The sequence below is a fragment of the Cherax quadricarinatus genome, chromosome 23, assembly GCF_038502225.1.
Source record: "Cherax quadricarinatus isolate ZL_2023a chromosome 23, ASM3850222v1, whole genome shotgun sequence".
NCBI lineage: Eukaryota > Metazoa > Arthropoda > Malacostraca > Decapoda > Parastacidae > Cherax > Cherax quadricarinatus.
Window position 1 is genome coordinate 16,465,270 of NC_091314.1, and position 27,752 is coordinate 16,493,021.

Genomic DNA, 27,752 nt, shown 5'->3' on the forward strand with positions numbered 1-27,752 from the left:
AAAACCATCTGAAAATATACTGCAAAATCACTATTTTAACAATTTCACCATCTGTGCCATAATAGGAAGAGTTTGAAGTCTATGTCCATGCCCTAGAATTATGTAAGGAGCTCACTCAGATAAGCAGTGAGTGGTAAATATGGGCCGTGATATGAGAGAATGGGTTGATGCGTTAAGTGTGCACCATATAAAAAAATCATTCCCCATTCAGTACATAAGTAGAGGGGTTATGCTTGTACTCAACTCACCAAGTCCTCAACCCTCATAACTAGTCTGTGCTTAATCATTTCTTTCTTTAAGTCCATGAAAATCATCCTCTTTTTCTTCTTGGCACTGTCTTTTGCACTTGCTTCTTTTGGACCCATGGTTAGAAGAAAGAAATCTGGCGAATTAACTGCACGAAACATAAGGAACATGAAAATTCCTTGCACCGCGAGGGTAGCTCCGTAAGCAAAATGGTGACCATTGTGGTGGTGCTGTCAAACTAAATTATACGCAGTACATACGTAGTGTTATTATAATTATTATTGTACTATTACGTATCATTATATTATATATTATACAACTACCATCCGACTTATGACCTGCTCGACTTACAACCACTCGACTTACGACCGTGTTTTTTATGCCAAATTTCTGGGAAATAAACAACTACAGTGGACCCTCAACCAGCGATATTAACCCGTTCCTGAGAGCTCATCGTTGGTCAAAATTATCGTCAGTCAAGTTAATTTTCCCCATAAGAAATAATGGAAATCAAATTAATCCGTGCAAGACACCCAAAAGTATTAAAAAAAAAAAATTTTTACCACATGAAATATTAATTTTAATACACACAAACTGAAGATTACATGCACAGTTACATGACACTTACCTTTACTGAAGATCTGGTGATGATTGATGGGATGGGAGGAGGGGAGAGGTGTTAGTGTTTAGAAGGGGAATCCCCTTCCATTAGCACTTGAGGCAGCAAGTCTTTTTCTGGGGTTACTTCCCTTCTTCTTTTAATGCCACTAGGACCAGCTTCAGAGTCACTGGACTTCTGTCGCACATATCTGTCCATAGTTACCTGTACCTCTCATTCCTTTATGACTTTCCTAAAGTGGTTCACAACATTGTCAGTGTCACCATTAAACACTTGTTCAGGTTTCAGTCCTTCACTGTCTATGTACTCCTTGAATTCCTGCACATATTTTTCAGCTGCTTTTTGGTCCAAACTGGCAGCCTCACCATGCCTTATCACACTATGTATGCCACTACGATTCTTAAATCTCTCAAACCAACCTTTGCTGGCCTTAAATTCACTCACATCACCACTAGTTACTGGCATTTTTCTAATTAAATCGTCATGCAACTTCCTAGCCTTTTCACATATGATCGCTTGAGAGATGCTATCTCCTGCTATCTGTTTTTCGTTTATCCATACCAATAACAGTCTCTCAACATCTTCTATCACTTGCGATCTCAGTTTCGAAAACATAGTTGCACCTTTGGCAAGAACAGCTTCCTTGATTGCCGTTTTCTTGGCCACAATAGTAGCGATGATTGATTGGGGTTTTGTGTACAGCCTGGCCAGCTCGGAGACACGCACTCCACTTTCATACTTAGCAATGATCTCTTTCTTCATATCCATAGTAATTCTCACCCTTTTTGCTGTAGGGTTGGCACTAGAAGCTTTCTTGGGGCCCATGGTGACTTATTTTGCAGGTGCAATCACTAAAAAGGCTGTGATAATATGAAATGTTCCGACTGTATGCTTGGAAGCGACCGCGGTGGCTGGCTGGCTTGTAAACACTGGCCAGAAGTGGACGTGTCTCAGACGGAACGAATAGTGTTGGTCGAGTTTTTAGCGCTAATCGAGGCAAAACTTTTGCGATAAAATGTATCGCTAGTCAGATTTATCGTCAATCGATGGCATCGCTGGTCGAGGGTCCACTGTATTTGTGTTGTACACAGTGTTTATCCTAAACCTTACAGTATAAAATACAGTACTAACAGCATAAAAAGTAAAATAAAACATGAAATACCAAAATAAAACAATAAAATAAAGTCATTACAAAAATGTTATGTTGATATTCAGTAGTAAAGTTCGACTTATGTCCATTTCGACTTATGACCTGTTTCTCGGAACCGAACTCGGTCGTAAGTCGGATGGTAGGTGTATTTTATTATTATATAGTATTATACGTATTATTATATTATACGTAATTATTATGTATTATCATTATTAGTATGTGTTATAATAATAATAATTATTATTATTATTAACCCTTTCAGGGTCTGTCCCGTAGATCTACGGCTTTACGTTCAGGGTCCAAACCGTAGATCTATGTCATGAGCTCAGCTCACTCTGATAAACTGTGAGTGGCACACTTGGGCCTAGATATGAGAGAATACATCTATGTGGTATGTGTGCACCACATAAAACAAATCCTGCAGCACACTGTGTATAATGAGAGAAAAAAAACTGAAACCAATATTTTCGATTAAAACGGCAACTTAGCAGTGTTTTTTCGTATGTTTTTTATAGTTGTATTTGCAATTTCTTGGTCTCATTTGATAGAATGGAAGACATATTACAGAAATAGAGATGATTTTGGTTGGTTTTAGCACTGGAAATGGCTTGAAACTGAGCTCAAAGTAGCGGAAATGTTAAATTTTTGTCGATGTTCAAGAGTAAACAAACAACCTCATACATCTAATACATGCCAGCTGGTGGGTCTAATATACATTCACAAATGTGGTGATGATATTTATACAATTATTACAATATTGCATAACAGTAAATCTTCTGTTTTTTCGTGTGAATAAAAATTCATTAAGTGAATAAAAAATCAAAATGGGATTTATTTGTAAAGCCTCAAAACATAACTAATAAACAGAGGAAATGTTAGTTTAGTGCCAGGAATGTCTACATTGTTTATTCTGGACGCTATTTTGAAATTGGAATGTTTTGAACTTTGTGTTAAATTGGCCAAATTACCAATTTCCCATCACTTTATTTTGTAGTTGAAACAGTTGACTTGGCGATTTCTTGTGCTCAATCAATAGAATAGAAGTACTACTAGTGAAATAGCTAAGAATGTGGTCAACTGGAATGATGTAATTTGCCTAAAATGGGAGTCAAAGTCGGCAAAATCGCCGATTCGTAAATATCGCTGACACATCAAAATTCGCGAGAGCATAATTTCGTCAATTTTCCATCAAATTTCGTACTTTTTGTTTTATTGCCTTCACAAAAAGATTCTCTACCATTTCATACGAAAAAAAATAATTTTTTTTTTTTTTTTAAATTCTTGAGACACTGGGGCACCGCTTCCGATTTTGGCCTTGGACCCTGAAGGGGTTAATTTAGGGACCTGGAGCACAGATCTAATCCCCTAGATCAAGAGCCCCTCACCACATATACAACAACAACTACTACTACTACTACTATTACTACTACGACTACTACGACTACTACTACGACTACTACTACGACTACTACTACGACTACTACTACGACTACTACTACGACGACTACTACGACGCCTACTACGACTACTACGACTACTACGACGACTACTACGACGACTACTACGACAACTACTACGACTACGACTACTAATCATTATTATTATAACAATAATAATTTGTAGATGAATGGTTCAGAGAACCGACATGTTGATAAATTAGACACATGTGCAACTCTTGGGTATCTTTATTGAGGAAACGTTTCGCCACACAGTGGCGAAACATTTCCTCAATAAAGATACCCAAGAGTTGCACATGTGTCTAATTTATCAATAATAATAATACAATAGTAATAATAATAACAGTAAGGAGACACTTCAAAAGGTTGCCAGTAGTTGGCACCACCATCAGCAAAACATTGGTAACCACTACTAGTACACTTTTCACCTGTCTAGACTTAACCCTTTGACTGTTGCAACCCCCAATCCTGAGGTGTCTCCTGGTGTCGCAAAATTTAAAAAAAACAAAATATTTTTTCTTATGAAATGATAGAGATTTTTTTCCCGATTGTAATGACACCAAAAAAACGAAATTTGATGGAAAACTGATGGAATTATGCTCTCGCGAAATTAGCGACCTCGGCGCTTTTTACAAATCAGCGATTTCGCCCACTTTGAGCCAAATTTTCGGCTAATTCCATTTATATGGTGCACACTGACCACACAGACCCATTCTCTCACTTGTGGGCCTACCAGCTTTCTCCTGCTTGATTTGAAGCCGCTAAAATTTATGAGTATATATACGTCAAACACGGTACCTCGTAAGACGTATATATACGGCCGCGACAGTCAAAGGGTTAAGTAGGCATTTCTGCCCAAAATGCCTCGGCAAGATAGTGGCTTTCTTTCCTGCAATCATATTATATGTAAACACATACTCTAACGTTTGCGAAGAAATATATATTTTATTTATTTATTTATTTAACCCTTTCAGGGTCCGTCCCGTAGATCTACGGCTTTATGTTCAGGGTCCAAACCGTAGATCTACGCCATGAGCTCAGCTCACTCTGATAAACTGTGAGTGGTACATTTGGGCCTAGATATGAGAGAATACATCTATGTGGTATGTGTGCACCACATAAAACAGATCCTGCAGCACACTGTGCATAATGAGAGAAAAAAAATGAAATCATGATTTTTCGATTAAAACAGCAACTTTGCAGTGTTTTTTCGTATGTTTTTTATAGTTGTATTTGCGATTTCTTGGTCTCATTTGATAGAATGGAAGACATATTACAGAAATAGAGATGATTTTGATTGGTTTTAGCATTGGAAATGGCTTGAAACTGAGCTCAAAGTAGCGGAAATGTTAAATTTTTGCCGATATTCAAGAGTAAACAAACGACCTCACACGTCTAATACACATCAGCTGGTGGGTCTAATATACATTCACAAATATGGTGATGATATTTATACAATTATTACAGTATTGCATAACAGTAAATCTTCTATTTTTTGGTGTGAATAAAAATTCATTATGTGAATAAAAAATCAAAATGAAATTTATTTGTAAAGCCTCAAAACATAACTAATGAACAGAGGAAATGTTAGTTTAGTGCCAGGAATGCCTACATTGTTCATTCTGGACCCTATTTTGAAATTGGAATATTTTGAACTTTGTGTTAAATTGGCCAAATTAACAATTTCCGATCACTTTATTTTGTAGTTGAAACAGTTGACTTGGCGATTTCTTGTGCTCAATCGATAGAATAGAAGTAATACTAGTGAAATAGCTAAGAATTTGGTTGATTGGAATAATGTAATTGGCCTAAAATGGGAGTCAAAGTCGGCAAAATCGCCGATTCGTAAATATCGCTGACACATCAAAATTCGCGAGAGCGTAATTTCGTCAATTTTCCACCAATTTTCGTACTTTTTGTTTTATTACCTTCACAAAAAGATTCTCTACGATTTCATAAGAAAAAATAACAAATTTTTTTTTTTAAATATCTTGGACACTGGTGCGTGACTCCAGATTTGGGCCTTGGACCCTGAAAGGGTTAAGGAACCTCCCTTGATGGGAATGTTTGCATCCTGAAAAATTTTTTTTATCCTGAAGCAAAAAATCAACCAAATGACGGTTCGTATCCTGAAAAATTCGCATGGTGGGGCGTTTGTAACCCGAGGTTCCTATGTATGTATGTATGTATGAATGTGTATGTGTGTGTGTGTGTGTGTGTGTATATATATATATATATATAATATATATATATATATATAATATATATATATATATATATATATATATATATATATATATATATATATATATATATATATATATATATATATATATATATATATATATATATACACACACACACACACAGTGGACCCCCGGTTAACGAACTTTTTTCATTCCAGTAGTATGTTCAGGTGCCAGTACTGACCGAATTTTTTCCCATAAGGAATATTGTGAAGTAGATTAGTCAATTTCAGACCCCCAAACATACACGTACAAACGCACTTACATAAATACACTTACATAATTGGTCGCATTTGGAGGTGATCGTTATGCGGGGGTCCACTGTATATATATATTTATTTATTTATTTATTTATTTTCAACAAGTCGGCCGTCTCCCACCGAGGCAGGGTGACCCAAAAAGAAAGAAAATCCCCAAAAAGACTATACTTTCATCATCATTCAACACTTTCACCTCACTCACACATAAACACTGTTTTTGCAGAGGTGCTCAGAAAACAACAGTTTAGAAGCATATACGTATAAAGATACACAACATATCCCTCCAAACTGCCAATATCCCGAACCCCTCCTTTAGAGTGCAGGCATTGTACTTCCCATTTCCTGGACTCAAGTCCGGCTATATAAAAATAACCGGTTTCCCTGAATCCCTTCACTAAATATTACCCTGCTCACACTCCAACAGATTGTCAGGTCCCAAATACCATTCGTCTCCATTCACTCCTATCAAACATGCTCATGCACGCCTGCTGGAAGTCCAAGATCCTTGTCCACAAAACCTCCCTTACCCCTTCCTTCCAACCTTTCCGAGGACGACCCCTACCCCGCCATCCTTCTCCTACCAATTTAAATGCTCTCCATGTCATTCTACTTTGATCCATTCTCTCTAAATGACCAAACCACCTCAACAACCCCTCTTCAGCCCTCTGACTAATACTTTTATTAACTCCACACCTTCTCCTAATTTCCACACTCCGAATTTTCTGCATAATATTTACACCACACATTGCCCTTAGACAGGATATCTCCACCGCCTCCAACCGCCTCCTCGCTGCTGCATTCACAACCCAAGCTTCACACCCATATAAGAGTGTTGGTACTACTATACTTTCATACATTCCCTTCTTTGCCTCCAAAGATAACATTTTTTGACTGCACATATACCTCAATGCACAACTCACCTTTTTTCCCTCATCAATTCTATGATTAACCTCATCCTTCGTAAATCCATCCGCCAACACGTCAACTCCCAAGTATCTGAAAAGATTCACTTCTTCCATACTCCTCCTCCCCAATTTGATATCCAATTTTTCTTTATCTAAATCATTTGATACCCTCATTACCTTACTCTTTTCTATGTTCACTTTCAACTTTCTACCTTTACACACACTCCCCAACTCATCCACTAACCTTTGCAATTTTTCTTTAGAATCTCCCATAAGCACAGTATCATCAGCAAAAAGTAACTGTGTCAATTCCCATTTCGTATTTGATTCCCCATAATTTAATCTCACCCCTCTCCCGAACACCCTAGCGTTTACTTCTTTTACAACCCCATCTATAAATATATTAAACAACCATGGTGACATTACACATCTCTGTCCAAGACCTACTTTTACCAGGAAGTAGTCTCCCTCTCTTCTACACACCCTAACCTGAGCCTATCCTCATAAAAACTCTTTACAGCATTTAGTAACTCACCACCTATTCCATATACTTGCAACATCTGCCACATTGCTCCCCTATCCACTCTATCATATGCCTTTTCTAAATCCATAAATGCAATGAAAACTTCCCTACCTTTATCTAAATACTGTTCACATATATACTTCCATGTAAACACTTGATCTACACATCCCCTACCCACTCTGAAACCTCCTTGCTCATCCGTAATCCTACATTCTGTCTTACCTCTAATTCTTTCAATAATAACGCTACCATACACTTTTCCTGGTATACTCAGTAAACTTATTCCTCTATAATTTTTACAATCTCTTTTATCCCCCTTCCCTTTATATAAAGGGACTATACATGCTCTCCGCCAATCCCTAGGTACCTTCCCCTCTTTCATACATTTATTAAACAAAAGTACAAACCACTCCAACACTATATCCTCCCCTGCTTTTAACATTTCTGTCATAATCCCATCAGTTCCAGCTGCTTTACCCCCTTTCGTTCTACATAATGCCTCATGTACCTCCCCCACACTTACATTCTGCTCCTCTACACTTCTAAAAGATGGTATACCTCCCTGACCAGTGCATGAAATTACTGCCTCCCTTTCTTCCTCAACATTTAAAAGATCCTCAAAATATTCTCGCCATCTACCTAATACCTCCCTCTCCCCATCTACTAACTCCCCTACTCTGTTTTTAACTGACAAATCCATACGTTCCCTAGGCTTTCTTAACTTGTTTAACTCACTCCAAAATTTTTTCTTATTTTCATTAAAATTTCTTGACAGTGCCTCTCCCACTCTATCATCTGCTCTCCTTTTGCACTCTCTTCACCCTTCTTTTAGTCTCCATATACTCTGCTCATCTTTTAACACTTCTGCTTTGTAAAAAACTCTCATAAGCTAACTTTTTCTCTTTTATCACACCCTTTACTTCATCATTCCACCAATCACTCCTCTTTCCTCCTGCCCCCACCCTCCTATAACGACAAACTTCTGCCCCATATTCTAATACTGCATTTTTAAAACTCATCCAACCCTCTTCAACCCCCCCACTACTCATCTTTGCACTAGCCCACCTTTCTGCCAATAGTCGCTTATATCTCACCCAAACTGCCTCCTCCCTTAGTTTATACACTTTCACTTCCCTCCTACTTGTTGTTGCCACCTTCCTCTTGTCCCATCTACCTCTTACTCTAACTGTAGCTACAACTAAATAATGATCCGATATATCAGTTGCCCCTCTATAAACATGTACATCCTGGAGCCTACCCATTAACCTTTTATCCACCAATACATAATCTAACAAACTACTTCCATTACGTGCTACATCATACCTTGTATATTTATTTATCCTCTTTTTCATAAAATATGTATTACTTATTACCAAATCTCTTTCTACACATAGCTCAATTAAAGGCTCCCCATTTACATTTACCCCTGGCACCCCAAATTTACCTACTACTCCCTCCACAACATTTTTACCCACTTTAGCATTGAAATCCCCAACCACCAGTACTCTCACACTTGGTTCAAAACTCCCCACGCATTCACTCAACATTTCCCAAAACCTCTCTCTCTCCTCTACACTTCTCTCTTCTCCAGGTGCATATACGCTTACTATAACCCACTTTTCACATCCAACCTTTATTTTACTCCACACAATCCTTGAATTAATACATTTATAGTCCCTCTTTTCCTGCCATATCTTATCCTTCAACATTATTGCTACTCCTTCTTTAGCTCTAACTCTATTTGAAACCCCTGACCTAATCCCATTTATTCCTCTCCACTGAAACTCTCCCACCCCCTTCAGCTTTGTTTCACTTAAAGCCAGGACATCCAGCTTCTTCTCATTCATAACATCCACAATCATCTCTTTCTTATCATTTGCACAACATCCACACACAGACTTCCCACTTTGACAATTTTCTTCTTCTTATTCTTTTTAGTAATCTTTACAGGAAAAGGGGTTACTAGCCCATTGTTCTGGCCCATGCGAGGCAGGTCCAAGTCTCCTACAAGCTTAAGCCAATGCACCCAACCTAGTCAGGTCAGGTCACATTCACTTAAGGAAGGAACACAGCAACTGACCCAGTAGCACAACACAAACACACACACACACACACACACCTGTCAAGACTTCCACATTCTCAATGCACAGTTGCTGAGAAATTTGTTGTCAAGATGCTGGAGGACAAGGTTGTCACTCCAAGCTGGCCCCCTACCCTATGGAATGCAACACTGATATCCTGGTACCAAAGACGGAACACGACATCCCATCATAGACTTTCGTCAGCTCAATGAGACTATCCCAGTTCCATTTCTTCAGCCTGTTCTGAGTGACTTGTTATGTAACATCAAGGACAACAATGCTTTCTTTATAAATGCTCAGCTTATTAATAATCATTTTGACAAATCCTTCTTCATGAGGACAGCCAGGAATTAGCAGTCTTTTCCATCCTACAAGTCATTATCACTCTGAAGAAGGGCATTTGGATTAAATTCAAGCCTGTCACAATTTCTACAAGTAATTATAGCTTCTGAAGAATGGTTTTTGGGTTAAACTCAAGCCCAGTGACAATTTCTACAAGTCATTATCACTTCTGAAGAATGGCATTTGGATTAAATTCAAGCCTGTCACAATTTCTACAAGTAATTATAGCTTCTGAAGAATGGTTTTTGGGTTAAACTCAAGCCCTGTTACATTTTCTACAAGTCATTATCACTTCTGAAGATTGGCATTTAGGTTAAAGTCAAGCCCCATCACATTTTTGAGACTCATGACAAACATTTTTAGGACTCTCATTGGAATCTCTTTCTTATGGTGTACAGTAGGGCCCCACTTATATGGCAGGTTAGGTTCCAAGCTACTGCCGCAAAACAGACAACACCAGAAAGCAGAACGCCATTTCCTCCACTTACAAATGCCAGAAAACAACTTTACACTAACATACGTTAAGTAAGCAACAGAAATAGGCAAAAAAAAAAAAAAAAAAAAAAAAAGTAATATACACACACAGTACAGTGGACCCTCGCCTAACGCTATTAATCCGTTCCTGAGAGCTCAACATCAGGCGAAATTATCGTTAGGTGAATTAATTTTCCCCATAAGAAATAATGAAAATCAAATTAGTCCGTTCCTGACACCCCAAAGTATGAACAAAAAAAAATTTTTACCACATGAAATATTAATTTTAATACACACAAACTGAAGAAGACATGCAGTTACATGACACTTACCTTTATTGAAGATCTGGTGATGACTGATGGGATGGGAGGAGGGGAGAGTGTTGATGGTGTTAGTGTTTAGAAGGGGAATCCCCTTCCATTTGGACTTGAGGTGGCAAGTCCTTTTCCGGGGTTACTTCTCTTCTTCTTTTAATGCCACTAGGACCAGCTTGAGAGTCACTGGACCTCTGTCGCACAACATATCTGTCCATAGAGGCCTGTACCTCCCGTTCCTTTATGACATTCCTAAAGTGTTTCACAACATAGTCAGAGTAATAGTCACCAGCACGGCTTGCAATAGCTGTGTAAGGGTGATTTTCATCAAAAAAGGTTTGCACTTTAAGCCACATTGCACACATTTCCTTAATCTTTGAAGTAGGCAACTTCCTCAATTTCTCTATCCCCTCCTCCAAACCAGTTTCCTCAGGTGTGGCCTCTTGCTGTCGAAGATGATCTAGCAGCTCATCAGTGGTTAGTTCTTCACTGTCCTCCTCCACCAACTCTTCCACATCCTCCCCACTAACCTCCAACCCCAAGGACTTCCCCAATGTGACAATAGATTCCTCAACTGGCATAGGATTCCCAGGGTTAGCCTGAAAACCTTCAAAATCCCTTTTGTCTACACATTCTGGCCACAGTTTCTTCCAAGCAGAGTTCAAGGTCCTCTTAGTCACTTCCTCCCAAGCCTTACCTATAATGTTTACACAATTGAGGATGCTAAAGTGATCTCTCCAAAACTCTCTTAGAGTCAATTGAGTTTCTGAGGTCACTACAAAGCACCTTTCAAACATAGCTTTTGTGTACAGTTTTTTGAAGTTTGCAATGACCTGCTGGTCCATGGGCTGCAGGAGAGGAGTGGTATTAGGAGGCAAAAACTTGACCTTAATGAAGCTCATTTCCTCAGAAAGTCGCTCTGCCACATCTGAAGGATGACCAGGAGCACTGACTAATACCAGGAGGCACTTAAAGTCTAAATTCTTTTCAATTAGGTAATTTTTCACATTGGGGGCAAATGCATTGTGTAACCAGTCATAGAAGAAGTCCCTAGTGACCCATGCCTTACTGTTTGCCCTCCACAGCACATACAAATTAGCCTTGAGGACACTGTTTTTCCTGAACACTCTGGGAGTTTCAGAGTCATACACCAATAAAGGCTCCACTTTGCAATCACCACTAGCATTGGCACACATCAACAGAGTAAGCCTGTCTTTCATAGGCTTATGTCCTGGGAGTGCCTTTTCCTCCTGAGTAATGTACGTCCTGTTTGGCATTTTCTTCCAAAACAGGCCTGTTTCGTCACAATTAAACACTTGTTCAGGTTTTCAATCCTTCACTGTCTATGTACTCCTTGAATTCCTGCACATATTTTTCAGCCGCTTTGTGATCTGAACTGGCAGCCTCACCATGCCTTATCACACTATGTATGCCACTACGATTCTTAAATCTCTCAAACCAACCTTTGCTGGCCTTAAATTCACTCACATCACTAATTGCAGGCATTTTTCTAATTAAATCGTCATGCAACTTCCTAGCCTTTTCACATATGATCACTTGAGAGATGCTATCTCCTGCTATCTGTTTTTCATTTATCCACACCAATAACAGTCTCTCAACATCTTCTATCACTTGTGATCTCTGTTTCGAAAACAGAGTTGCACCTTTGGCAAGAACAGCTTCCTTGATTGCCGTTTTCTTGGCCACAATACAGTGGACCCCCGCATACCGTTGGGCTTACATAACGTTAAATCCGCATACCGATACGTTTTATCGCTAAGATTTTGCCTCGCATACCGCTAAAAAACCCACTCAACGCTGTTCGTCCGAGACGCATCTAATGTGTGGCCTTAGCCAGCCTCACATGTTCCGCCGGTGGCATTGTTTACCAGCCAGCCTCCGAGGTAACATCCAAGCATACAATCGGAATATTTCGTATTATTACAGTGTTTTTGGCGATTTTATCTGCAAAATAAGTGACCATGGGCCCCAAGAAAGCTTCTAGTGCCAACCCTACAGGAATAAGGGTGAGAATTACTATAGAGATGAAGAAAGAGATCATTGATAAGTATGAAAGTGGAGTGCGTGTCTCCGAGCTCACCAGGTTGTATAATAAACCCCAGTCAACCATCGCTACTATTGTAGGCAACAAAAAGGCAATCAAGGAAGCTGTTCTTGCCAAAGGTTCAACTGTGTTTTCGAAACAGAGATCGCAAGTGATGGAAGATGTTGAGAGACTCTTATTGGTGTGGATAAATGAAAAACAGATAGCAAGAGATAGCATCTCTCAAGTGATCATAAGTGAAAAGGCTAGGAAGTTGCATGAGGATTTAATTAGAAAAATGCCTGCAACTAGTGATGATGTGAGTGAATTTAAGGCCAGCAAAGGTTGGTTTGAGAGATTTAAGAAGCGTACTGGCATACATAGTGTGATAAGGCATGGTGAGGCTGTCAGTTCGGACCACAAAGCAGCTGAAAAATATGTGCAGGAATTCAAGGAGTACATAGAAAGTGAAGGACTGAAACCTGAACAAGTGTTTAATTGTGATGAAACAGGCCTGTTTTGGAAGAAAATGCCAAGCAGGACCTACATTACTGAGGAGGAAAAGGCACTCCCAGGACATAAGCCTATGAAAGACAGGCTTACTCTGTTGATGTGTTCCAATGCTACTGGTGATTGCAAAGTGAAGCCTTTATTAGTGTATCTGTAGACAGCCTGTACTGGCAGAGCACACAGCCTAGCCGTCTGCTCTGACTAGTTCATATTTCGCGGCATTCAGTGCTGCCCTCTGTAGGCCTACCTAGGTCGGTGGGACACACAGTCCACCCTCTCTCACTCCCGCCTGGACCGACCTGCCGTACACAAGTTCTCCCCCCTCCACGGACTGGCTTGCGGTCACTTCCTCACACTGCCCGTTGTGTACTCACTCCTACCCGATTAAAGCCAATCTAGTCCACGGCCGTATCATTGCTACCTACGCTACCTTCATCGGCACTAAACCGCTGTTCAACAGTAAGAACAGCAATAACAGTGGTGGCAGCGGAGTCAGCGGCATTGTGAGCCTTTTCAGGGTGGAGGGGATCGGTCGACACCAGTCAACATCATCCGTCGTCATCCAACGCACCTGCTAGCCTAAAGAGTTATCTGCTACTCCCAGCGTCTTGACGGGACCCGAGATAGATCTTCGTCCTAGATTTTTCCCACAAAATCTGGACATAGGCATCACGGCGTCATCTCCAGCCTTAGCAGTCACGTGTTCACCTCATCACCCTCTCTACAGCCCTTCAACACTCTCCAGCACCATTCTCCTGCCTCCTACAGCGTCCCTACGCCCTTCTCAGCTACAAGAAGTAGAGTTCCTCCAAGAAGTTCTACCGGGCTTAACCACGTGGGAACCCAGTTGGCTTAGCCCCTAAGCCAGCAAAGTTCAGCGTCTACGGCAGCTCGTGACTCATCATAGTGTCTACTACTACTCAGCACCTACGTATCTCCAGCCAGTGCAGTTTTTTTTTGTGTTGCCCAGTTTAAAAAATCTTTTTTTTTTCCCTTTCCCTTGTTGTTTTATTCCCAGTTCATCACCAGTTCTGTTTTCCCCAGTGATTTGTTACAGTAAAACTTACTCGTCCCAGTTCAAAGTTTCACTTAAGCTTGTTTTTAGCACGTTCGAGTAGTGCAGTAAATGTTTTGTTCTCCGTGTGCTGAAGCCGCAGTCAGTCAGCGCGCCCAGACACGCTTGCCAGTGTAAACAACCATACACCAGCTGTGGTTCACGCCGGGTACCCACGTCTAATATTTTATACCTCCACAGAGTTACTCCGGTCTTTCCTGTTCTTCCCAAGTCCTTTCTGATATTTTTTTTCTACGACATTGAAGCCCCATAGCAGTATACAAATGCTACGAGGCGTGTAGTGACACTAGAACATCACTGAAAGTTCCAGTACCTGCCGTACCTTCGTCCACCTGCACTCAAAGTTAAGTAAACAGTGACTTACCTAGCATTTCCTAATATTTTGTGACATTATTTAACTGTCCTGCACCAATACAGTTAGTTACTGAAGCCATACTTCAGTAAATTGTTCAGTGTCATCAGTGCACATTTTGCCATTTACCTACAGCTTATTAAATTTTGTAAATTTATTTTTGCACTCCTACATTTTAAATTCCAGTTTTTTTTTATTATTCTGCTTCTTGCACCTCAGTTATTGATTTAAATTGTTCAGTGTTGACCATTTATACAATTTACCTCTCACATACAGTTTTCATGTAATTCCTGTGTGCTGTTATTTTTTTTTTCTAGTTGCACCTGCAAGTTAGCCACAGATTGTTGACACCCTTGCACTGTTTTGTTTGTTAGTTCTTTTTTTTAATAAGTGTAATCTTCAAGTACTTAAGTATTAGTATATTCTACCTGCAGTCATACAATCTGTGCCTAGCCCATTAAATTTTTTTTTCTGTTCCCCCATTTATTTTTGCTCTACATATATTCTATGTTTTATCAGTGAATATTCACCTATGTGCATTGCTTTTTGCTATTTTATATACCCAAGTCATTGAGTGTATTTTTGGGAACCTGCTTATTTACCATTAATTACCAAAATTCCTTGTGAAGTTAATTAATTTTGACCTTGAGATTGTGCAAATTTTTTTTTTTCCTTTTTGCCAGTGTACACCCTGCTAACACCAGTTAACTTTTGCCATATTCTTGAATTTAATAATTTGCATTTTTATTAATTTTATTTTGTGTGCAATATAGCAATTCTGGTCAGTGTATTTTTCTTTTGAGTGTGATTTTTGGCACTATTCCATACTCTGATATCTTTTTTGTGCCAACTTCCCTTGTGCAAGTGAATTACCTTTTTTTTTGCGTTTCAATTTGCTACTGCTAGCACCCGCAATCTTTTTAAACTGTGCTTGCAGCACAGTTTAGTGTTGTGTAGTACCTGATTTATTTTAATTTTGTGCAATTTTTGCTACCAGTGTTTACAGTTCAAACTCCTTTTCATAAATTTTGTTGCCAGATTCCTGGTGAAATTATTGACTATCCTTAGCTTCATTTTGTGCACTTCCCTGTAGTACATTCACTTGCATACATCTCTTATTTTGTGTTCAGAGTGTATCACTATTTCCCTTTTTATTGTTGTTTTGCTCAAATTATTTCTATCACTAAGCAGTTTACCTAGTACTGTGGTGCTGAGTTCTCTTTGACTCTGTTTTGAATTGTAGCCAGTGCATACCATTTCTTGCTCTGACCTGTTTACCATCTTCGTGACCTACTTGCATTTCAACAATCGACGTCATGACTAGGACACGCAGTGGCCATGCCGATACCCCAGATTCTGCTGGTGCCAGCAATGGTGCCTCAGCCAGCGTGAGCACGCGGCAGGGCATCGAAGCCCCAGCGACAGTTGGTCAACTTGTGGCTCACGCCTCGACCACCAGTGGGCCGGCTCGTCGTCCACAACTGACCCTTATTTTTGACGGTCGTGCAAATAGTTTAGAGCCATGGCTGCAGTCAGTCGAGGCGACTGTTCAGGCTCTATTTGATAGCCCAACAGATACACAGTACATTCGTGCTGCTGTTGCAGCAGTGGATCTCACCCAGGGTGATATAGGTGCCTTTGTGCAGCTCAAGCGCGTTTGTAAGATTCAGTCTTGGGGTGAACTTAAGGAGGAATTTAGGCGTTATTTTCGGCGTAGTCGCCAACGCCATTACATTGACATCGTTACCAGCGTCTTGGCCGAATGTCAATACCGGCACGAAAGCCCCCTGGCTTGCGTTTGCCGTTTCGAGCAAGCCGCCACGGACTTTACTGATGCCGTCAACTCCACTAAGTGGGCGGATGGTGATGGCCGTATGGCTATTAAAGACATCATCCCCATGCTGGCTGTCGGCATCATGCGGAGGGATTCCGCCCCTAACCTCTGGGCTGCCATTGATGCGCTAGGACTCGGCCCTCAGCACGACGTCCTGGGTGCATATGACGCCATCGACTCGCTCAAGCCGCCTTCCGAGCAAGGCAAGGTTTGCCGCTTTGCGGATGATCCCCTACCCATCCTTGCAGCGCCGTCCGCAGTGACCCCGCGGTCGCAGCCGGAAGTCACTTTTGCTGCTGCTGTCAGACAGCCAACCCACAAAGGTTCTAACCCCAGTCCCACTAATACGCGCCTAAGTAAAAATAGCGACCACAGTAACAACAGTCGGTCTTATACAAAAAGGCAGTCATCGACTTCCTGGACCAGGGCGAAACGTCGCCAGCAGACACCACCCCCAACCTCACCCGCTAAGCGTGTAGTGACTTGTTTTAACTGTGGCAAACGAGGGCACTACCGATCTGAGTGTTACAAACTTAAGTCCCCGCAAAGTAACCGTCACAGTCCCCACGCTCAGTATCAAGGTAACCGTCACCGTCCCCATGCCCAGTCTCGCGAGGGAATCTGTGTTTACCACAATACTTCCAGTCATACCTCCCATGAGTGTAACAAGCTGCGAAGTATGCTGACAGCTGAGTGGAGCAAGCAGTCGTCGCGCAATGCACATGCTCGTAGAAGCCCTTCCACTAGTTCGGGGGAAGAGGCGCGTCCGCAAAACCAGCGAAAGACGTAGTAACCCTGTCGGAGTCGCTGTATTCCGTCCCTGTCCGCAATGCATTCGCCGCCCTGGGCAGCGATACGCTTGCCGACAGTGAGGAAACCGAGTGTCTTGACGTTGTTGCTGAGACTCTTACCGTACCTTCCAGGTCGAGCCTCGTCAACAAGTGTCGAGCCTCGAGCAGCTGTGACTCCGGGGATCGCGTCGGCCTGTCATGCCTTCATGTTCGGTATGACAACCCATGTGGACCGCTCATCGAGTCCACTGTCCACAATAAGCCTGTTCAGCTTTTCCTAGACACAGGTTCGGTGGTTAACATTGTCCGCTCCACCTTTTTCCGAGACATTGGCCTTCACGCGGCCATGTTGACAGAGCCATCTGCCATTCAGACCTTGAGAGGAGTCTCAGGTAAACCGCTGACGGTTCGTGGTCGCACAACGCTAGAATTTGTGGTCCAGGGTCACAAGCTGTCCGCAAAATTCTTAGTCGTGGATGGTATTGTTTTCCATGGTGACCTGCTCATAGGGTTCAAAACCATGGCAGATCTTAGGATCCGTTTAGATCCAGCTGAGTGGAAAGCGGAATTCAACGGAGTGGATGTGCCCTTCTGGGGCGTGCGCTTAGGATCCACTACGTGCTACTCCGTCTCAGAGTACGCACAGTGCCTAGAATCGTTGGAAACTGGTGGTTTCCATAGCACATTCTCCCCGGGGTCGGTCTCTCGTCCTGATCGACCTCGTAGTAGAGCTCGTTGCCCATCACCTCCTGGCCATCAGCGCATAGTTACCAGTGAAACCCAGTCTGGGGACGCCCAGTCTAACCTTCACTCTAACTCTGACGCTGTTGTAGAGACCAGCAGTTGTCAAGCCGCAGTATCCCTGTCGGCAGGCGACTGTCTGACTCGTGTCATGGCATCAGCGAGCAGAGTTACTGCTTGTACAAAGTATGACGTCACTTTGTCAGCTAACTCGCTCACTCCTGTTACGGTGTACGTGAGCAGAGCTTTTGAAGGAGACCATGTGCTGGTTGACAACGACACATGCCGAGTCAAGGGCCTCTCCCTTGAACCATCCTTGCACACAGTGCAACGTGGTAAGTTGCAAGTCCTTGTTGTCAACATGCATAGTCGAGAATTTCCCCTGCGGAAGAATACCTCACTTGTTGACCTTGTCAGATTCCCTCTCCCGGTGAGAGTGGAGGGTGAAGCCCCAGCTGACTTCCTTGTGAGTGCAGTTCTCCCAGGCGAGTCTGCTGCTGACTCTTCCAACACCCGGCCAGTGCAGGAAGATGATCTAGCTTTGACAGACTATCCTGAAGAGGTTCCAAAACTTCTCCAGGTTCTCAATCGTGCACGTTCTGCAGTTGCACTAGATGGTGAGTCAATGGGTTTGACCTCACTGATCTCTCACCGTATTCCACTTGACAAAGGTACTAAACCCATTTATGTACCTGCGTATCGCCTGCCACATGCGCAAAGAGTCTTCGCCGAAGAACTCATTACACGGATGCTCCGTGATGGAGTTATTGAGGAGTCCACTTCCCCGTGGAATGCTCCCCTTATTCTGGTTCCCAAGAAAGACGGAACCTGGCGCCCTGTTATCGATTACAGGAAACTGAATGCATGTACCATCCCAGACCGTTTTCCATTGCCAGTTCTGAACGACCTGTTGCAGAACATCGGCGATAATAAGGTCTTTTCAACTCTTGATCTTCTTCAAGGGTTCTGGCAGATCCCCCTCGATGATGAGAGTAGAGAGTTGACAGCTTTCTCTACTCCAACTGGTCATTACCAGTTCAGGAGGATGCCCTTCGGCTTGCGCGGAAGCCCAATCACGTTTAGTCGTTTGATGACGACAATTTTCCGTACCCTCCTAGGTGGCACGCTCATGGTCTACCTGGATGATCTCATAGTCATGTCGCAAGATGTCCCGTCACATCTTGAGAAACTTGACAGGGTATTGGACAGGCTAGCTCAGGCAAATCTTAAGGTAAAGCTCTCCAAATGTCATTTCCTCCGGAAGGAAATAAAATTTCTGGGTCACGTAGTAACTCAGAATGGCATAAAGACGGACGAGTCTAAAATCTCGGCCGTGCAGAAATTCCCCAGACCCATGACGGCGGATGCAGTCCGGTCCTTCATAGGCCTGGCGGGTTTCTACCGCACCTTTATCGCAGGTTTCTCCACCATTGCGGCACCCCTGACACGCTTACTCAAGAAGGATGCTCCTTTTGAGTGGACGTGCGATCAGGAACGAGCTTTTGTCATTCTTAAGAACAAGTTAACATCAGCCCCAACCCTTAGATTCCCTGATTTCACCAAGGCATTTACCTTGACGACTGATGCCAGCAAAGTTGGCATCGGTGCAGTCTTGTCACAAGAATCTAATGGGAAGCAACAGCCTATTGCCTATGCTAGCCGTGTTCTTACTAAAGCGGAAGTCAATTATTCAGTGACAGAGCTAGAAGCTTTAGCCATTGTATGGGCCCTGAGTCATTTTCGGGATATCATCTATCATTATCCTATCAAGATTTATACAGATCATTTACCCTTATTGGCCCTTTTTGCAAATAAGAACCTCTCGGGAAAGCATGCTCGGTGGTCGCTCACGTTCAATGACTACAACCCTGAAATTTGCTATGTCCCAGGTAAGCAAAATGTTGTAGCTGACGCCCTGTCGAGACATATAGCATTCGTGAGTGTCGGCAATTCGTTCTCTGTTGAGGATCTCGAGAGAGCCCAACGACAGGACCCTGTGTGGTCTCCAGTCCTTCGTTTCCTTACCAAGGAGGACGTTGACTCAGAAACTCCCAGAGCGTTCAGACAAAAGAATATCCTCAAGGCTAATTTGTGTGTGCTGTGGAGGGCAAACAGTAAGGCATGGGTCACTAGGGACTTTTTCTATGACTGGTTACACCATGCATTTGCCCCCAATGTGAAAGATTACCTAACTGAAAAGAAATTAGACCTTAAGTGCCTCCTGGTGTTAGACAATGCCCCTGGTCATCCTACAGACGTGGCAGAGCGACTTTATGGAGACATGAAGTTCATTAAGGTGAAGTTTTTGCCTCCTAATACCACTCCTCTCCTGCAGCCCATGGACCAGCAGGTTATTGCAAACTTCAAAAAACTGTACACAAAAGCTCTGTTTGAAAGGTGCTTTGTAGTGACCTCAGAAACTCAACTGACTCTAAGAGAGTTTTGGAGAGATCACTTTAATATCCTCAATTGTGTAAACCTTATAGGTAAGGCTTGGGAGGGAGTGACTAAGAGGACCTTGAACTCTGCTTGGAAGAAACTGTGGCCAGAATGTGTAGACAAAAGGGATTTTGAAGGATTTGAGGCTAACCCTGAGAGGAGTATGCCAGTTGAGGAATCAATTGTGGCATTGGGGAAGTCCTTTGGGTTGGAGGTTAGTGGGGATGATGTGGAAGAGTTGGTGGAGGAGGACAATGAAGAACTAACCACTGATGAGCTGATAGATCAACTTCAACAACAAGAGGCCAGACCTGAGGAAACTGGTTCGGAGGAGGGGAGAGAGAAATTTAAGAAGTTGTCTACTACAAAGATTAAGGAAATCTGTGCAATGTGGCTGAAAGTGCAAACCTTTATGGATGAAAATCACCCTCACACAGCTATTGCAAGCCATGCTGGTGACTATTACACTGACAATGTTGTGAAACACTTTAGGGAAGTCATGAAGGAACGAGAGGTACAGGCCACTATGGACAGATATGTTGTGCGACAGAAGTCCAGTGACTCTGAAGCTGGTCCTAGTGGCATTAAAAGAACAAGGGAAGTAACCCCAGAAAAGGACTTGACACCTCAAGTCTTAATGGAAGGGGATTCCCCTTCTAAACATTAAGACTCTCTCCTCCTCCCATCCCATCAATCATCACCAGATCTTCAATAAAGGTAAGTGTCATGCAATTGTGCATGCCTTTTTCAGTTTGTGTGTATTAAAATTAATATTTCATGTGGTAAAAATTTTTTTTTTTCATACTTTGGGGTGTCTTGCACGGATTAATTTGATTTCCATTATTTCTTATGGGGAAAATTCATCCGCATAACGATAATTTCGCATAACAATGAGCTCTCATGCACGGATTAATATAGTTATGCGGGGGTCCACTGTAGTAGCGATGGTTGATTGGGGTTTTGTGTACAACCTGGCCAGCTCGGAGACACACACTCCACTTTCATAGTTAGCAATGATCTCTTTCTTCATATCCATAGTAATTCTCACTCTTTTTGCTGTAGGGCTGGCACTAGAAGCTTTCTTGGGGCAATGGTGACTTATTTTGCAGGTGCAATCGCTAAAAAGGCTGTGATAATATGAAATGTTCCGTTTGTATGCTTGGAAGCGGCAGCGGTGGCTGGCTTGTAAACACTGGCACCCACGGAACTAGTGAGGTGAGCTCAGGCCACACGTGGACGCGTCTCGAACGAACCGCGTTGAGCGAGTTTTTTAGCGCTAGCCGAGGCAAAATTTTTGCATTAAAATGTATCGCTAGGCGGATTTAACGTTATGCAATGCGTTCGTTAGGCGAGGTTCCACTGTACACTCATATTGATATTCAGTACACTAATGAATATCAACATCACATTTTTGTAATGACTATTTTGTTTTATTTTGGTATTTCATTTTTTACTTCACTTTTTACGCTGTTAGTACTGTATTTTATACTGTAAGGTTTAGGATAAATGTTGTGTACAACACAAACAGTTGTTTATTTCCCAGAAATTTGGCATAGAAAACAAGGTCGTAAGTCGAATGGTCATATGTCGAGCAGGTCGTAAGTCGAATGGTCATATGTCGAGCAGGTCGTAAGTCAGATGATAGGTGGACATACTCAAAAATTCTAGCGGCTTCAAATCAAGCAGGAGAAAGCTGGTATTCCCACATATGAGAGAATGATTCTGTGTGGTCAGTGTGCACCATATAAAAAAAATCCTGCAGCACGCAGTGCATAATGAGAAAAAAAAAACTCCAACCGTGTTTTTGGATTAAAAATGCCGACTTTGTGGAGTATTTTTGTATAGTATTTATGGTTATATTCTCGTTTTCTTGGTTTCATTTGATAGAATAGAAAACATATTATAGAAATACAGGTGATTTTGATTGGTTTTACTATGAACAGAACCTGGAAATGGGGAAATGTTTGACTTTTGCCGATGTTCAAAAGTAACAAATGATGTCATTGTCCAATAAATGTCAAAGTAGCCATTCTAATATGCAGTCATGAATGTGTTGATATTATTTATACAATTATTACAATACTGCAGTTGTCTGCATAACAGTAAATCTTCTATATTTTGTTTGAATAAAAATTCAAAATAGAAAGCAAGAGTAGTATCAGAGGGGCCTGGAGACATGACTGATGAACAAAAAAAATGTTATTTTAGAGCCCTATTTTGAAATTGGCATATTTTTTAATATGCATGAAATTGGCCAAATTGCAAATTTCTGACCACGTTATTGGGTAGTTGAAATCGGTAAATGGGCAGTTTCTTGTACTCAATAGACAGAACAAGTGGAGTTCTAAAGAAATAGCTACGAGTTTCGTCGACTGAAACAATGGAATTAGACGAAAATTGGGCTCAAATTGGGCAAAATCACCAATTCGTAAATATCACCGAGGTTGCTAACTTCGTGAGAGCGTAATTCCGTAAGTTTTCCATCAATTTTCGTTCTTTTGGTGTCATTACCATCGGGAAAGGATTCTCTATCATTTCACAAGAATTTTTTTTTTTTCTAAAAATTTTTGACACCAGGAGACACCTCAGGATTTGGGATTGCGACAGTCGAAGGGTTAATGTACATTGTACATTGAACATTGTGTACAAGATGTATCCAGAGTGGTACAGTAGAATAAATAAAGACCAACACTTCCATTCTCGTGTAATTTTTAGAAGGAATGATGCTCTGACAAATTATTATTATAAATTATTATTATTACAAATTATTATTATTACAAATTATTATTATTACAAATTATTATTATTACAAATTACTATTATTACATGCCGTGCCAGCACGGTGTGTAAGTATATACCTACCATCTGACTTACGACCTGCTCGACATACGACCATTCGACTTACGACCATGTTTTTTATGCCAAATTTCTGGGAAATAAACAACTGTTTGTGTTGTACACAGTGTTTATCCTAAACCTTACAGTATAAAATACAGTACAGAGGACCCCCGCATTACGACATTAATCCGTTCCTGAGAGCTCATCGTAAGCCGAAATTATCGTCAGGCGAATTAATTTTCCCCATAAGAAATAATGGGAATCAAATTAATCCGTTCCTGACACCCCAAAGTATGAAAAAAAAAATGTTACCACATGAAATATTAATTTTAATACACGCAAACTGAAGAAGGCATGCACAATTACTACTCTACTAAGAATAGAATACATGACACTTACCTTTATTGAAGATCTGGTGATGATTGATCGGATGGGAGGAGGGAAGAGTGTGGAAGTTGCTATTGTTTAGAAGGGGAATCCCCTTCCATTAGGACTTGAGGTAGCAAGTCCTTTTCTGGAGCTACTTCCCTTCTTCTTTTAATGCCACTAGGACCAGCTTGAGAGTCACTGGACCTCTGTAGCTCTGGAGCTCTGTAGCTCCCGTTCCTTTAAGACTTTCCTAAAATGGGCCAAAACATTGTCATTGTACAGGTTGCCAACACGGTTTGCAGTAGCTATGTCAGGGTGATTTTCATCTGCAAAGGTTTGCAGTTCAACCCACTTTGCACACATTTCCTTAATCTTTGAAGTAGGCAACTTCCTCAATTTCTCTCTCCCCTCCTCTGAAGCAGTTTCCTCAGGTCTGGCCTCTTGCTGTTGAAGATGATCTTGCAGCTCATCAGTGGTTAGTTCTTCATTGTCCTCCTCCACCAACTTTTCCACATCCTCCCCACTAACCTCCAACCCCAAGGACTTTCCCAATGCCACAATGGATTCCACAACTGGCATACGCTTCTCAGGGTTAGCCTCAAACCCTTCAAAATCCCTTTCTTCTACACATTCTGGCCACAGTTTCTTCCAAGCAGAGTTCAAGGTCCTCTTAAGTCACTCCCTCCCAAGTCTTACCTATAAGGTTTACACAACTGAGGATGCTAAAGTAATCTTTCTAAAACTCTCTTAGAGTCAATCGAGTGTCTGAGGTCACTTCCAAGCACTTTTGAAACATAGCTTTTGTGTAGTTTTTTTCAAGTTTGAAATGACCTGCTGGTCCACGGGCTGCAGGAGAGGAGTGGTATTAGGAGGCAAAAACATGACCTTAATGAAGCTCATGTCCCCAGAAAGTCGCTCTGCCAAGTCTGAAGGATGACCAGGAGAATTGTCTAATACCAGGAGGCACTTAAGGTCCAATTTCTTTTCCATTAGGTAATTTTTCGCAGTGGGGGCAAATGCATGGTGTAACCAGTCACAGAAAAAGTCCCTAGTGACCCATGGCTTACTGTTTGCCTTCCACAGCACACACAAATTAGCCTTGAGGACATTGTTTTGCCTGAATGCTCTGGGAGTTTCAGTGATACACCAATAAAGGCTTCACTTTGCAATCACCACTAGCATTAGCACACATCAGAAGAGTAAGCCTGTCTTTCATAGGCTTATGTCCTGGGAGCGCCTTTTCCTCCTCAGTAATGTAGGTCCTGCTTGGCAATTTCTTCCAAAACAGGCCTGTTTCGTCGCAATTAAACACTTGTTTAGGTTTCAATTCTTCACTGTCTATGTACTCCTTGAATTCCTTCACATATTTTTCAGCCGCTTTTTGGTCCGAACTGGCAGCTTCGCCATGCCTTATCACGCTATGTATGCCACTACGATTCTTAAATCTCTCAAGCCAACCTTTGCTGGCTTTAAATTCACTCACATCACCACTAGTTGCAGGCATTTTTCTAATTAAATCGTCATGCAACTTCCTAGCCTCTTTACATATGATCGCTTGAGAGATGCTATTTCCTGATGTCTGTTTTTCGTTTATCCACACCAATAACAGTCTCTCAACATCTTCTATCACTTGCGATCTCTGTTTCGAAAACAAACTTGCACCTTTTGCAAGAACAGCTTTCTTGATTGCCGTTTTGTTGGCCAAGATAGTAACGATGGTTGATTGGGGTTTGGTATACAACCTGGCCAGCTCCGAGACACGCACTCCACTTTCATACTTAGTACAGTGGACCCCCGCATAACGATCACCTCCGAATGCGACCAATTATGTAAGTGTATTTATGTAAGTGAGTTTGTACGTGTATGCTTGGGGGTCTGAAATGGACTAATCTACTTCACAATATTCCTTATGGGAACAAATTCGGTCAGTACTGGCACCTGAACATAATTCTGGAGTGAAAAAATATCGTTAACCGGGGGTCCACTGTAATTATATCTTTCTTCATTTCCACAGTAATTTTCACCCTTTTTACCACAGAGTTGGCACTAGAAACTTTCTTGGGGCCCATGGTGACTTATTTTGCAGCTACAAGCACTAAAAAGGCTGTGATAATATGAAATGTACCGAATGTATGATTAGATGTGACTGCACTGGCTGGCTTGCAAACACTGGCACCCACGGGGCAGCTAAGGCCACTCGTGGGACGCATCCCAGACGAATCGCGTAAGGTAAGTTTTTTATCATGAGGCGAGGCAAAATTTTTGCATTCAAATGGTTCGTATGGCGGATTTAACGTAAGGCGATGCTTTCATAAGGCAGGGGTCCACTGTACTAACAACATAATAAGTAAAGTAAAAAATAAAACACCAAAATAAAACAATAAAATAAAGTCATTACAAAAATGTGATGTTGATATTCAGTAGCAGTACCACCCTGTGCAAGCTGAAACAAGCCATCTTTGCATCAAGTTCAGTGACAGAACCATGTCCCATTTTAGGAAAATCTTAGAGAGGTGCAAGAAACAGAGGACTGTGGACAGTTATTTTGTGAGATAGGGGTCCAGTGACTCAAGCTGGTCTTAGTGGCATTAAAAGACAGAGAAGGGAAGTAACCCCAGAGAGGGTTTTGATACCGAAAGTCCTTATGGAGAGGGATTCCCCTTCCAAACACTAACCCCAACTCCCTCTCTCCTCCTCCCTATCTTCCAGATGCCATCACCAATCTTCAATAAAGTTAAGTAAAAATGTTATTTTATATGTTTATTTAAATTTATTAATAACTGTACAATATATTTGTTGTGTGTATGTAAAACTATAATGTAATACTATCTATAAAATGTATTTTTTTGTGAATATTTTTGGGTTTCTGGAACGGATTAATTGTATTTCCATTATTTCTTATGGGAAATATTGCTTCGCCTTACAAACTTTTCGAATTTAGAACTAGCTCCTGGAACGGATTAAATTCAAAATTTGAGGTTCCACTGTACACATTTTGTCCCTGAAGTATGCAAGCACCAGCTAGAGAGCCTTAAAAGTAGATCACAAGGATGTCAAGGCTCTTCTGTTGCTTGATAACACACCTGCTCAAGCAAGGGCTGAAAATTTAAGCAGCACAGATGGTGAAATTAAGGCTGTGTTTCTGTCACCTAATATCACTTCCCTGGTTCAACCTATTGATCGGGGTTATTGCAGCCTGCAAGAGGCTATACCAATCCGAATACATAGAAGAAGAACATGTAGCAACTGAGGAGGATGAAGATTGGAAGGAGACACCAGAGACCTATGTACAGTGATACCCCGAGTTTAGTACAGCTCCCAACTCAAACAATTATGTAAGTGTATCATTGTAAGTGCTTTAAGTGTATTTTTGGGGGTCTGAAATGGACTAATCTAATTTACATTATTCCTTATGGGAACAAATTCGTTCAGTAACAGCACTCAAACAGCCTTCTGGAACAAATTATGGCCAAAACTCGGGGTACCACTGTATGTTGGAGATCAAAGAGTATAATTAGTAGTCTGTCATCTTCAATTGTGCAGTGTCATGTAAGGAGCCAAAAACGATAACATTAGCTAGTGGTTGAAATTTTTTTTATAACCTTGAAATTGAGTTGGACTTTGAGGGTTTGACTCCAATAATATTTTATTGTACCCCTCAGAGAATGGGTGAAACAGACATTACGGAGGAAGATGTGAAGGTATGGTTAAAAGAAAATGATAAGGGATCCTGGTTACCAAATGTTGAGTGATGCAGGAATTGCAGAGCAGTCTCTTGGAACAGAACAGGGTAGTGGTGATGATGATTATAGAGATGACCGAGAGGTGACTAAAGCCATCAGTTGCACGAGATGAGATTGATGTTCCCTTCAAATACACCGACCTTTCTGGTGAAAGTGAGGTTTGGGCCCATTATCCACACTTATGAATTTTTAGAGAATGTATCATAAGGGCTCAGTATCAATGTGGTAAACAACTGAAGCTGGATACATGCATTTAACCTGTTCCTCTTTCAATATCATGACCATTTACATTTTGGCCATCTGTGTTTTTTCAGCCTAAATGACTGAGAAAGTGACTTGATAAATGTTTCTCAAAGTCACCACTATCGTGGCAGTTTACACCTTATATCCACCAAAAAC

At 41.4% G+C, this 27,752-nt stretch overlaps 1 protein-coding gene across 29 annotated transcripts in view; it reads right to left on the reverse strand.

The window, feature by feature from the left end:
• LOC128685738 (zinc finger and BTB domain-containing protein 7A) overlaps positions 1 to 27,752 on the reverse strand; it is a 653,624-nt gene that overhangs the window by 582,832 nt on the left and 43,040 nt on the right. The window contains exon 6 of one of the 29 annotated variants that reach the window (XM_070087981.1): positions 23,297 to 27,497. The exons of the other annotated variants lie outside the window; for them this stretch is intronic. Within the exon in view, the coding sequence (XP_069944082.1) occupies positions 27,480 to 27,497 (18 nt within the window). The 3' untranslated portion in view covers positions 23,297 to 27,479. Of the gene's footprint in view, positions 1 to 23,296; positions 27,498 to 27,752 lie in introns of those variants that run through there. 29 annotated transcript variants of the gene reach the window in all.